The following is a 14,372-nucleotide window of genomic DNA, read 5'->3' on the forward strand; positions in this document are numbered from 1 at the left end:
GAACTTCTCCCTTCTTTCACTGGAGTTAGTGTAATCACATTACATAGTTTGTTTTCATTGTAACTTCAGCAAAGAAAACGTGTTATATTCTCTTTTGAAATTCCTTAGCAATCTGGGGATGAATATGTGGGATGCTGATGGAGATATTGTGCCACCACCAAACGATATAGAGGGACATATTGATCGATTTCCAAATGAAGAATATCCTAGGTAACTGCCAAAAATATATTTGTCTTGATGTGGTAGAAAAAAATCAGAATTTATTTTTGTATAAATCTAGCTTGTATAATTCCACACACTTTGTTCAACCTTGACTTAATAAGAATTCTTTTTGAATAGTCTAAAAATATATTTAAAACATAGTCATCTTCAAGATTTCTTTCATATTTTCACACTACTGTTAGCAGTACATAAGAACTGTAAGCGGGGTATGGGTCAAGGGTAAGAAAGTTCATTGCTCCATTTTTGCAGTTTCCTTTTGGTTAGCTGGAAGCAGTACTGACAGCTTCCCAGTCTTCTCACTGTCCCAACTTCAGCAGGAAAGCTAGGATTCCATAGCCAACTTCAAAATGCTTTGCAGGGGAGTAGAAATTATGCCCTGTGCATAAGTGTATGCTCATGTACCATATGGGTCAGAGATGATGGTCATTAAGTGCAAATTGAATTCTAAAATATTTTGATGGATTTACATTTGCCTTTTTATAGTTTGGTTTTGTTAATGTATATTAACACTTGATTTTCTTAAAAAAAGAATAAATTTTCCTAACAGGCCTGGTAAAAGATTAAGAGTTTATGATGATGGCCACAATGACTTACCGGAAGAGATCCGATTGAGAGAGTTTGATTTTATTAATAAGGGTCCTGGGCAACGTCGAAAACCATATCATGATCACCAGTTTCAAGATGACATGCAGCCACTGCCACAAATGAGACAAAGGCATTTCCCTGACCACCAGTTTCATGATGACTACCAGGAAGAAATGCAGATTAAAGATTTAAACTTTCCTACAAGAAGACCGGGACACAGATTTCAACCTTTCCAAGACCGCCAGCTTGGTGATGACTTTCCAGGAAATGTATCAGCTGCAGACGTTGTTAATATGGGCCATAGTCAGAGGCAAAGACCTTTTCCTGACACTCCTTGTTATAACCATAGACAGATAGATACCCAGCTCAGCAGAGGCCAAGGACAAAGACGAAGACCATTTTACAATCGACAGTCTAGTGATGATTTTCAGTCACCTGTGCAGGACAAAAATCAATTGTTCCTGAATAAGAGACCTGTGGAAAGAATGAGACTGTTTCCTAATTGTACTGTTCATGATGATGTTCAACCACCAGTGGGAGATTTTGAGTATGTTAGCAGAGGGCATGGACAAAGAATGGTACCTTTCCTTGACCAGCAGCATCACAGTGAATTACGAAGAAAAATGCCATTAGAAAATTTTGATGATGAAGATTCTGAAAGAAGAAGTAGACCATTCCATGATAATCAATCATACTGTGATTTTAGTGAAAAGTCACAGATGAAAGATTTCCAAAACAGGGGACCTGAACAAAGGTTGAATTCTTTTAATGACCATTCATCTCATGCTAATGAGCCATATGAGGAGTATTCTGAAAGGTGAGAAGAATTACTTATTAGCTTCAATAATACTACATTATTTGTTCATTTTTTTCCTTTTACAGCCAGTTATTAACTAAAAAAGCTGAAGATCATACAAATCAGTAAAACAGGTATCATTCCGTTTTAATTTGCGTCTAATAGGTTTCAATTATGTGTTATGCAGAACCAGATGCAGATGACAATATTTTTACGCATTTCTATAAATCCATTCATATTAGCTAGTTAATATTTTGATATATGGTTATATTCATAGAACTGGAAGCCATGGCATAACTGTAGATGCTTACAACTTAGAATGGAAGAGTAAATGTAAATATTGTGAATTTACAAATTAAATGAAAGAAAAAAATGTATGTTGGGTATCTCTGAAAACAGATCAGGATTATTCTGATAGTAGACTTGAATGAATGTGGGAATGAGACAACAGAATACAGAAATAGTGATTGGTCTGTTTGGAGACCCATGAATTAATGAGAATGGTGGCTGTTAGTATCTGTTTTGATAAATATCTCGTATCTGAAACCACCCAAATTGTTGCCAGATTCCTAGAAGAAGTACTTAAAAGGAAATGTAATCAAATTTTTCAATGAGTATGGCTCTTTCGTTGTTACTCTCATGATATATTAATGCCTTTTGAATTTTATTGCTTTTATAATGCCAATAAAGGTTTGATTGATAAATATCTTTGCTCTGAATACTTAGGCATAGGTCTGTTCATATATACACATAAAAAAGGAATGAATATAATTGAAAACCGTGCCTGATTTGGTTGTGGAGAAAGTTTAACGGTGAAGGAATATTTGGGGTGGGGGGGTGTTCTGAATGTGAGAGAGACCATTAAATGGTAGGGTGAAAATTAGCTTTTGGAAAAAAGTCTATGTGGAAGAACAAGAAAAAATGAAACAAACTTGAATGGAGTAGAACAACTACAGAAATAGAATGTATGAGTCCTGTATTTTAAAATAAATTGTATGTGAAGGAATTATTACTGCAAAAGTGATGAAAATACTGTTTTCATATATATGTTAATAAATATGATTTACTAGAGGAAAAGATAGTTGTAAAGAATGTAGTTAAATGCAAAGATGAATATTGTTTTGGAAGTGGGTGAAGAAGGCTAAACCAGGAGCTTGCACACCAGAGCAGAATTAAAAAGAAAAGTGATGAAATTATTGGGAGAGAAACTGAAGCAAGGGACAATTGGAAGGAGTATTTTAGAGTTTTGTATGAGAATGAGAATATGTCAAATCAATTAACAATGTGTTAAAACCCATTGTTGAGACCTTCTGAGATTGCCTGAAACCGTTTGATGTGAATTCAACAATTTCTCACTTGATAGTGCTGTTAAAGTCTCATTTTTCCAAAATAGTCACTTTGAGGAGTGTCCTGGGAGGTTGAAATGTTCTGCTATTATTTTAGCTTTGTTTTGAGTCCTGATGTCAAATTCGTGTCTATTAATTATTTTGTGCAAAGTTTATCCTAATCAAATCCAGAGGAGCATTTCTGGCAGATGATGGTACATGGTATGGATAGGATAGGATGGGTGGGGTGGGGTGGGATAGATGCAGATGGCATAACTGAAGAAATGTTAAAATATGAATGTGCTTTGCTTGCAAAACCAAATGTGCCTGGGAATTGGTTTCATGGAATTATGAATGAAAGGATATTAGAAGTGCAGTGTGCAAAACTGGGGAAATGTAATGCAGCTTTGTGCCAGATAGGTGTGCGGATCAGTATTTGCAGTCAGCAGGTCATTTAGAAATGTATGTCAGGACATCATCCATTAAAAGATGCCATTTAATGGGACCCTTCTCTGATGCAGCACCTGCCCTCTGGAATAGCATCCTGCCATAGATTTGAACAATCCCAATCCTGATCTCTTTTACATGAGCCCTAGTGTCTCGGCTCTTTTCCCAGGCTTTGGTCAAAGGTGAGATATGGGCCCCCTGTGTGAAGGGCTTTATATCTGTTCCACTGAGATGTCCATCTTCCTTTTTTGTTGTCTGGTGTTATTCTATTTCTTGGTTTTAAATTTGTGCACACCACCCAGAATCATTGAAGTTCAAGTTACAAAATCTGAATTATTTATAAACAAACAAATAACTAAATAAAATGTAAGAATAAATGGTATGCTTAGAAAAAAGTTCAGCACCAAGCAGAAAATAAGAAAAGATGTGTTATGTCCCTTTGGTTGTATAATGTGTTCATGGATTTATAAGGAATGCTTGTGGTGATGCAGAGATGTGCTAATTGGGGAAATGAATGTATGGGAATTTTTATATGCAGAAAGTGCCTTGTTGAGAACCTGTATAATTCACAGTTAATGTTAGATAGATTGCATGATACAACAAAAAGTATGTATCTAAAAATTAAGGTATTAAATGAAAGGTGAAAGGTCCCCTGTGCATTTAATATTTAATTTAAATATTTAATATTTAAGGTATTAAATACCAAGGAAGTTTTGGAATTAATGACTGCAGATTATACCTAAATGTTGAAAAAATGCAGGTAGATGAATTTGAAACCCTTGCTAGGGTTTCAAATGTTTACTAAATATGGGGAAATAGATGGAGAAATTTTAAGACATGCAAATGCTGGTAGAAAGAGGGAAAGTAGTATGTGGTCTGTTATGAAAAATATGTATTGGAAATTGTGTATAACAGAAGAAACATAAAGGTTGAATGGAATGGGAGTAAGTTATTGAAGTTATATGGCATAATATGGATAGGTTCAGGAATGAATGGGTGCTGAATTACCAGTACGAAAGAAATATATAGAGGTAGTTTGGTCATATACACCAAGCAGTTCGAAAACATGCAAATGTGAGTAGATTAATTGGTACCGCTTCGGCGGGAAGGTAACGGCGTTCCGTGAGTCATGCTGGCCACATGACCCGGAAGTGTCCTATGGACAACGCCGGCTCCAAGGCTTTGAAACGGAGATGAGCACCGCCCCCTAGAGTCGGACACGACTGGACTTTACGTCAAGGGAAACCTTTACCTTTACCTTGGTCATATAGAGGGAATGAATTGCAAAGCAAATATATGAAAGAAGTGATTGAGTCAAGAGGAAGGAAAAGATGGAGAAAGTTGTGGTTGGATGGAGTTAATGAGATACTGTATATTTTAAAAGTGAGAAGTTTAAAGAACAAATGACAATGTATAAAGCGGTATATAAACACTGTGGAAGCAAGCACAAGTCTACTAAGCTAAAATGGTATTGGCATAAATTAGATGTACTAAATTTCCTTTTCATTTCTTACCTCATTTTTTTGCCTTACAATTTCTTGCTTCCCATCTACTCCTTGCATGATATTGGTTATATCATGAAAGGGTATGTATATAATACGTTTGCATGTTATGGAACATAGAAGAATATGATGGATGGAATGCGATACGGTTTCATGTTTCATGTGGTTTTTAAAAGCCAACTAAACTTTAGACTGAATCATCATATTCCACATCATTTATTTTACATTTCACTATTAGGTATATAAGTTTAGATCCAGAATTATGTGAAACAGAATTTCATAACCAGGATAATACTTAAGGCAGAAAGGGTGGAGCGATATTTTTCTCTGATTCTTCCTCTTATCTGAACCCCTGTAGAACTCACCACAATAGAATATAAAGTGACACTGGAGCTAGAGAAGGCAGAGAAATTGTGAAAATTAGCACCCCATCTAGCAGGACACTTCGTTGGATCCTGGGTTCTTTTATCAATGAACCAATCTTTTCTGTTACAGAGTGGCAATTAACTATATAATTTCACACACATTTTTTTCTTTATTACGACTCATTTAACGGTTTATTCTTTTCCTTTCAGAGGCCGTTTTTCTTCCCATGAGTACTATGCAGAGTCTCCCTTACTTCAGAGAGATTATGGCTCTGATAATGATGATTATAGTAGAACTTGCAGGTAAAACTGTAATTGTCATGGGGTTCATACAAAGTATATTACTATCTTGGTTCACAAATTAAGATTAAGATGTGGCTCCTGGCATGCCATTCAAAGGTCTAATGCAGCTCTCATCCTGAAAAATGTTCACTGATTATATAGTTTGATCATAAAACTATATATAGTTCTGCTATTTCAACTTTAACAAGAAAAACCATCTTTTAAGAACATGATACATCCTTTGAAAGAATTATTTCCAGTTAGGTGAAAATTTTAGCTAACATTAACTGTTAAGTTCAGTTTTGATGTATTCTGTAACTTAATCTGAGAGGGCATTATTTATTCCCCAAAGAGATATGATCAGAAGAAATGCATAACCACAGAGCTTGTTTCCAGCATTGTAACTATGGATAAGAGCATTAGATTCAGGCTGTGCTACAGTTGAAAAGCCTTTTTCTTTGTCCTATTGGTGTATGCTCTGTAACCAAGATTATTATTATTTGTATCGTTGGTTCAGAAAGTAACAAGTTCAGGTTAAATAAGTTAATTGCAAATTAATATAATATATAGCCGGGTGAACTTGCAAAATAATACATTTAGAACAATTTATTTTTTAAAAAAATTGATTTTATTTTGATAAATATATTTGCTCTTCTGATTGTATGACTGAAGAGGAAGCAAAAATATGTGCATTGTATATCATAACTCTGCATACATTCTAGCAATACAGTCATATTCATACTGGCATATTCATAAGTACTACCTCAGATTTGATGTGGACTAATTGAGAAAGAGATGTACAGGATATGGGTTTGCTGTGAAATACTGCAGCGTCTACTGTTCTGTGTGAGTAGATTTTGAGGGTGCTCGTCATGCACAAAGTGTCTTCTTCTCATATAAGATGATAAATAGTGCATATATCCTCCATGACTCTCCATATGGAAGCATGTTCCATATTATTGAAGAGATCAAGAAGATTCCTTCTAGAGAGAATACTGGGCAAATTGGCATCTTTCCATACTTGGGTGTCTATCTCATCACATTTTCCAATAAAATAGCTTGAAATTAAAAAGCCAGTGAGAAAGAACTATCACATAAAATCTGTAATTAGTATAATTTGAAAAAAGGCATTTCCTATCTTTACTCTGAAGGGTTCTTTCCATAGAGAATATTCAGGGAAATAATGTACAGTATTGTATGTTATTTGAATTAGCTATTTGTTGTTTTAGTAAAGTAAAACCTTTCAATGCTTGTCTGCATCACTGATACAAATTACTCTGTTCATTATAATATTTGATTACTAATTGTTTTCATATTATAGATCTGATTACCCTGAAGATCACAGAACAATCCATCCTTCAGATATAATTAACAGAGGAAGAAAAACTAGATTTGCACCATATTCCTCTTACCCAACCGTTCCCTCTTCATCTTCACATCAGGAACATTCAGTCTCATTGCACAGTGGAAGGGAACATCAGCGTGAAATTAAGAGAGAGATGAGCCAGGGAAAAAGATTGCCAGTTGTAACAATTGATTATAATTATGGCTTGCCTTTAGACTATACTTCTGAGGAGGACGATCGAGCTCATTATGATTTACATGCAACAGAACACTACATTTTGAAATGAATTGGATTTGTATGTGCATGCATTATTTTATCATATTCCTGTATATGGACCAAATTTCTTCTCAAGCTGGAGAACTTCATTGTCACTCAACATTACAAATAGTATCTGTAACAAGTCTAGTTCTCTTTTTTCACATTTAGATGATAAATACATTGGTTAAGTATATGTGGAAACAAATGCCTGATATATGTAAAATAAAACTAGTTTCTCATTAATGAGACTGAACAACCCTAAGGCATGACACCAACTGTTCTCCCTGCTTTCCTCAATTTGAAATGTATAAACTGTGTCAGCTGACATGTAATAAAGCAATTGGATTACTGATTTTGGTAGAATGTTATAAAATAAAGTAGGATTTGAAAGGAATGTAACAATACATAAATATTTAACGGATTAGTTATGGTAATGTGGCTAATTCATTTGATAATAGTAATTTGGATTTTTCAATATTTCATTTGAAAAGTATGAGTGTAAATATTGTTTCAGAAAGAAACCTGTCACATTAGAAAAAGACAATAAACTTGAGGGTTTGTGTTCGATTATCATACCTATATTATATTAAGATTTCACTTTTGAGTTTAAGAAATAGGACCAGATAGTTAAGAACCTTCCTTCCTTCCTTCCCTCCCTCCCTGTATTTCATTTTATAGCCCCCCCACACTGTGCATATTCTCACAGCATTCTGAATATGTATTTCTGAATTTTCAGGGTTTACATTTCAGCTTTTTAAGGACAGTAATATCTAAACCAAATTACTCTCCCCAAACTAAGGAGGACCTTAACATTGGTACTGTCCAGTGCACTCCCATCAGCAGTTTTAGAGAGAAGATAAATTCAAATCCAGATGATGCTTATGCAGAGAAGGAGTCATTGAAACCACCAAACATGTCTTCTTCTTCTTCTGTCTGTTTTTCACTGATACTTGCTGTTAGCCCCACAGATAACTAAATTCCATGGTCATTCTGATCACTGATTTTACTCACAACACTTATTTTCAGACTCAATGACTCTATTTCTTTAAGTGTAGTCAAATTTTGTCAAGTAAGATATAAAGCAGTTTGGTTGTTATGCTTACCTAATTAATATTACTGTAGTTTTATGTATGCAGTATGTTTTATAGACTGGCCATTGACCATAATAAAGAATCCAGCTCTCTTCAATACACGCACACATACACACTAAGCAAAAGACAATTATATTGACAAAGGCTACCCCAGTACTTTAAAGTGCCTAGAAAAATGTGAATTACTTGAAAATTACAGCTTTCTTCCTAAATATTTTCAGGATTCATGTCATAGAGTCTGGAGAACAACTAAAAATAAACTCATATTTATCTTAATAGGGCTTAGTTCACCATAAATTTGAATAAGTAATTTGAATTTATTTCTGGTGAGTTCAAATTAGATGACAAGTAGCATTTAAAATTATGAGATCCTTGTAAGTTGCTAGCTAAAATAGTCTAAACCAGGGTTTTTCAACCAGGGTTCCATGGAACCCTAGGGTTCCATGAGAGGTCAGTAGGCGTTCCCTGGGAGATCACAATTTATTTAAAAAATTATTTTAAATTTGGGCAACTTCACATTAAAGAGGTAAGTTTCATTCTTTATTTTTAGTTTAAGAACCTGCTAATGCATATATACAGGCCTACACATTAAACGAATATTGTAATTTTGTAACTTCTGATCTATGAGCCTGAATGTGCAGGGGTTCCCCAAGGCCTGAAAAATATTTCAAGGGTTCCTTCCGGGGTCAAAGGTTAAGAAAGACTGGCCTAAACATGAGAGAAAGAGGTGTAAATATACATCTTCAGTCTCAGCTTGCCAGTCAGTCATTAGCATGGCATTCATCAGAGGTTCCAACATCAGAACATCCTGGAGAATGGGTCAAACTAAGAGACAGTGACTGGCCTCAAGTCATCCTGCTGATTTTCACAACTAAGAGAGGACTAGAACTCTCAGTCTCTTGGTTTCCAGCCCAGCCCTTAACTGCTGCACCAAACTGGCTAATTTGTTAGATTTATATCTAATTTTCAGGGGGTGTACATAATGTTCCCCCACCCATTCTTCCCACACAAAAACAACCCCAAGGGGTATGTTGGGTTGAGGCAAAATACATTGTGCTTCCTTGGCTGAGGTTGGACTTGATCCTGGGTCTCCCTATTCCATCACTGGTCTCCCACTAGAGTTTAGCATGTTCTGTGGCCCCATTGCTTCAGATTCAGAAAAGTGGCTTTGCCAAGTGCCTGCAAGACTATTATACTACATAGTCAGAGGCCTGTAGTATTCATTTGATGGAGCTATTTATATTTTGATTTATACCCTTCCCTTTGGCTCATACACTTACAAGCCATGCTCACAGATAATAAGCAGTGCCCAATTTAAAGTGTGTGTTTTGTGAAAGTGCTATTCATGCATGACAGCTTTTCCATGGAGCCCGGAACCACCCCGTGTGAACAAAAGATAAAAAGTGAACGTGCCTTTATATTCAGGCAGATAAGAGATAAACTCCACTGCTGAATAAACAGGATCAGAGATTACACATCTAATTCAGGTCTTTCCCAAAGCTGTTGTCTTCCAAAAGAGAAAAATAAAATGATAGCATAGAATTTGCACTATAAATTAAATAAACATTCTAGATTAATGTAGTTCACAAAGGCAACATTAAACTTAAGGGTAGATTGATTCTGTTTGAATAATTAAAATTAGCTGCTCTTGTTTTTCTTACAACTTCCTCTCCATGCCATGTGTTCAATTCACAGATGTCAATGTAATTGTGGATACCTCTCTATGAAGGTGTCACTTTCCATAGCTCAACTGATTTTATTTTTTATTTAGAAACTTCTAAATCAAAAGGGGCGTTAGTGAGCTGCAAAGCAAAAGGCCAGCCTTGTGGGTAATCCATTTTCATGAGTGTTTCTGGGCCCATATAGAGCCCAGGAGCATTCTTAGAAAATAAAAAGGATAGGAGGGCTTTGCCAGCGCTCTGTTTCTGCTCTCCTGCTTAGAAAAAAGAACTGAACTGAAACAGAAAACATCCTGGGAAGTTCTAGTTGGGTCGAACAATCTCACTGTCTGCCATCTGGGAAAGGGGTGTTTTTTGCTTGACCACATCCATTACATTGCAGCAGCCATTTTGTCAGAAAATATATAATTCCGTATGTGATTCCAGCCCAAAAGGGAAGTGGATTTTTTTGTCAGACCCTTGCATGGTGTCCACAGAGGGAAAGGAAAGAGGGATCAAGAGACAAGTCATGTGTCATGACATTGCCATGTAATCCTGGTGACTTACCTGAAATCAGGATTCAAAAATTAAAGGACAGAGTTTGTGGGATGGCATCAGCACAGGCATGCCATTGTTTCTTCATCATTGTGGTTATCTCTGAATGCCGACTGATAAGGTTTAAAACTGCCAAAAAGAAAAAGGCCACAGTTTCATCATAATTACTTGACAGTATACTCTAGTGAACTCAGGATTTACTCTGGAGAAAATATGCTTAGGTTCAAGCTGAAAGTTTGGCTTGCCAGTTATTCAATGGCATCCAAGGGGCAGAGGGTCAAAATCTGTAAGATGGTGGAGGTAGCATTGTGAACCAAGCTTTTTGTAGATGCTCATACAAAAAGTGTGGGGTTTGGATTGTGACACCACACTTCCCATCTTGCAGATTTTAACTGCAGATGGTATTGTGGGTATTAACTGAAGTTGAAAAAATATTTCCTGATAGTTTTCATTTTTTTCACTTTTTCCATATTTAAGCAAGGTTTGCAAAGCTGTGGAAAATCTTGTACTTAGGTACTAAGGATATCAGCTCTGGCTGCAAAAAAATCCAGATGACAGAAAACATTTAATATTTTACATCTCTAATCTAGTATCCATAGGATGTTTATAGTAATTTCTTTTAGAAGTAATGAATATCTAATTTCATAAGCTTAAAATGATCCAAAGGAAAGATATGCATTTCACTAGCAGGTAACACTCATTATGACAACCCATGATGTATATGTTTGGTTTCACTGGGGCAAACACAGCCACAGTGGTTTGTAAATCTTGGTTCATAGCTTAGCAGGATTCTGTGAACCATGTCATTGTGTTTAGCCAACATATCATGGATAAACATATAATAGCTTAGCTACCCTAGCCTGCTTGTGCTTGCATGATATACCAAATCATAAAACAGTTAACCAGATTTTATCCTGGTTACCTTATATTTCAGTGTGTTGTGCAAATCAATAAACCGTGGTTTAATTAGCCATAGGTTAGTATCTTGTATAAACATACTGCCTATAATAATGTGTCCACCCAACACATTGGCTGTTTCTTTTGAAGAACTTGCTGAAACACAAACTAGCCAACTGCATTTTAGCCTAGTGTATTGTACAAACCCAACTCATGACTAGTTTATAGTTCAGGGTATCATGCAATCCCAGAAAATTAAGTAAATCATGTTAGGTCAAGCATAGACTAGCTTAACCTGTGCTAGTTAACTTAGTTTTGCAATTTATTTATTTGTAAGACTTATAAACCTTAACTTTAGGGTGACATGGTTTATAAGTCTTACAAATAAATAAATTGCAAAACTAAGTTAACTAGCACAGGTACCCTGTCATCCACCTTCACATGGGTTATTCTTTAACTGAGGTTTGTGGTTTATCCTGTCATGCAGACCTGGAATGGCCACAATCTTGAACGCCTGTAAACTAGATGTAGTAGCCTATGACAAATCTAGATAAAGGTAAAGGTTTCCCTTGACATTAAGTCCAGTCATGTCTGACTCTAGGGGGTGGTGCTCATCTCCGTTTCAAAGCCGAAGAGCCGGCGTTTGTCTGTAGACACTTCCGTGGTCATGTGGCCGGCATGACTAAATAGAACGCCGTTACCTGCCCACTGAAGGGGTACCTATTGATCTACTCACATTTGCATGTTTTCGAACTGCTAGGTTGGCAGGAGCTGGGACTAGCAACAGGAGCTCACCCCGTCACGCGGATTTGAACCGCCGACCTTCCGATCAGCAAGCTCAGCAGTTTAACCCGCAGCGCCACCGCAATCTAGGTTACAAAAATTTCAGGATATTCAAGATGTTGGTTATTTCACATTACACTATGAATCAGAAATCTTAATTAAAAACTTTTTGTAACAAGATTATATAGCTATACACATGTACTAATTAATGCTAGCATGTAATAAATGGTAAGAACAAAATAGTTTTAGCTATTTTCAGCACCTGTGATTGTGCATCCGAACTGTAGCAATCAGCATTTGTGGAAAAATCACATATAATCTCTAAACATAATAACCAACAGTGTATATATGGCTGTTCATATATGAAATATTTGAAGAAATTGTATAGTGTGGGTATGGATCAGACTAGAGGTAGGGATGATGGCTTTTTGCAGAATAGGTTAAATTATTAGCCTTTGAAAAATTATTAGCCTTTAAAAAGCCGAGGACAGAGCAGCCCTCAAACACGCTGCAGCAACCCAGAACACCAGAAAAAGGAAACAGATAATCTATACAGCATTTTCCAACAAAATGGATACCCCCTCAACTTTATCAAAAAATGCCTCACCACTCAACCCACTACAACCCAACCAACAGAAGCTATGAAAAGGATAACACTGCCATACATCAGAACCATCTCAGAAACTACCAACAGACTGTTACAACCACATGGCATCACCGTAGCACATAAACCAACTAAAACTCTTCAAGACATCTTAAGTAACCCAAAAGACCCAATAGCCCAAGAAGAAAAAACAGGAGTTATTTACAACATACAGTGCAAGGACTGTAACAGCCACTATGTAGGACAGACAGGCAGAAGACTAGCAGAGCGCATCCATGAACACCAGCTAGCAGTCAGAAGACACGATGAAAACTCCTTAATCTCAGAACACATGGACAAACTCAACCATACTTTCAACTGGGAAACTGAGCATCCTAAACCAAGCCAAATCCAAAAACACTAGAGAATTCCTGGAAGCCTGACACTCAGACACAGCAACCATCGACAGACACATAGAGGTAAACAGCATTTACATACCATTCAAAAGAGACAACAGAAAAACCAAAAGACCAGAACACCTCCTCACCAGCAATCAACACCCAGTTATGCAAAGATTAACACTAGGATTAACACCAGATGAACAATCAAACAGTACAATACACCCTAATCAAGTAACTATTAACTCAGTCAATCATATAAGCAGCAAACAACAGCCCAATCAAGGAACTCCGAAGGAGAGAACAACACCTCCACCAACACAAGCTGGACAGTATATAAACAGAGAGCAAGGCCCACTCCCTTTTCACACTGAAGATGTTGCCTAGTCTGGCAATGAAATGTCTGCAAGAAAACAACAAGACTCAGAGAGCACCAAGGACTCCACAGTTCAACCTTGAGCTACAAATATTCACTTCAATTGGTATTAGCCTTTCATTGGGAAGTGGAAAGGTGATAGTGTTACAAGTTTTTTCCATTACTGTTTTGTTTGTGGTGAATTAAAGACAGACCTCTAATTAATAATGGGATTTTTGCCAACTTCTATACTAGTTTAAATTTCTTCCATATGGAGCTTCAATATTACATGTACATTAAAAATGATGAATTGATGATAGGCCATGGCATTTCCCACTGTACAAAGGATAATCATGTTCAATATTTAATAGCTCAGGCAACTAGAATGCAGATGCATTAGTCACCCTCTACAGAAACTTCTCTTAATAATTCATCATTAACCCTTCCTATTTCTTTAAACTTGGTCAAATACTGATGATGCACTTCTGGAGTACATAATTAGGTCTGTCTGTTTCTGAAACTTCTCTATGTGTACAGTATTAGCATGCCTACAGAAGTGAATGACCCAGAAAAATAGATTTGTATGAAAAGTGAGTTTCAGCCACTTGAACAGAACATTAAAGATGCACAAGAAAAAATAATAGTTACCAGTAGAATCAGCTGCCAATTTAAGCATCTGATTCATACATTACATGAAATTGTAGTTTGTATCTTATTGCAATGTGTGAACCCATGGAATTAATTCCCAAACTAGCAATCCACGTTTTCGCTTAGGAGAGCTGCCAAAAAACACTACCAGATGGCAGCAAGGGGATGATGGCTGCAATGTACTGGCTGCAGTTCAGATGCGGTAACTCCTTTGCCCAGTTGCAAATCCAATTCATGAGGTTTACACGTAATTAAGCATAATCTGCAAACCAAGGAT

General features: G+C 36.4%; 1 protein-coding gene across 2 annotated transcripts in view; it reads left to right on the forward strand.

The window, feature by feature from the left end:
- Positions 1-7,697, forward strand: part of LOC134500211 (uncharacterized) — a 29,613-nt gene extending 21,916 nt beyond the window's left edge. For both annotated transcript variants that reach the window (XM_063307374.1, XM_063307375.1), the window contains 4 exons: positions 109-210; positions 770-1,624; positions 5,453-5,545; positions 6,846-7,697. In XM_063307374.1, the coding sequence (XP_063163444.1) occupies positions 109-210; positions 770-1,624; positions 5,453-5,545; positions 6,846-7,155 (1,360 nt within the window). In that variant the 3' untranslated portion in view covers positions 7,156-7,697. The remainder of the gene's footprint in view (positions 1-108; positions 211-769; positions 1,625-5,452; positions 5,546-6,845) is intronic.
- Positions 7,698-14,372: the final 6,675 nt, after the last annotated feature.

The sequence above is a fragment of the Candoia aspera genome, chromosome 6 (assembly GCF_035149785.1).
Source record: "Candoia aspera isolate rCanAsp1 chromosome 6, rCanAsp1.hap2, whole genome shotgun sequence".
In the NCBI taxonomy this organism is placed as follows: domain Eukaryota; kingdom Metazoa; phylum Chordata; class Lepidosauria; order Squamata; family Boidae; genus Candoia; species Candoia aspera.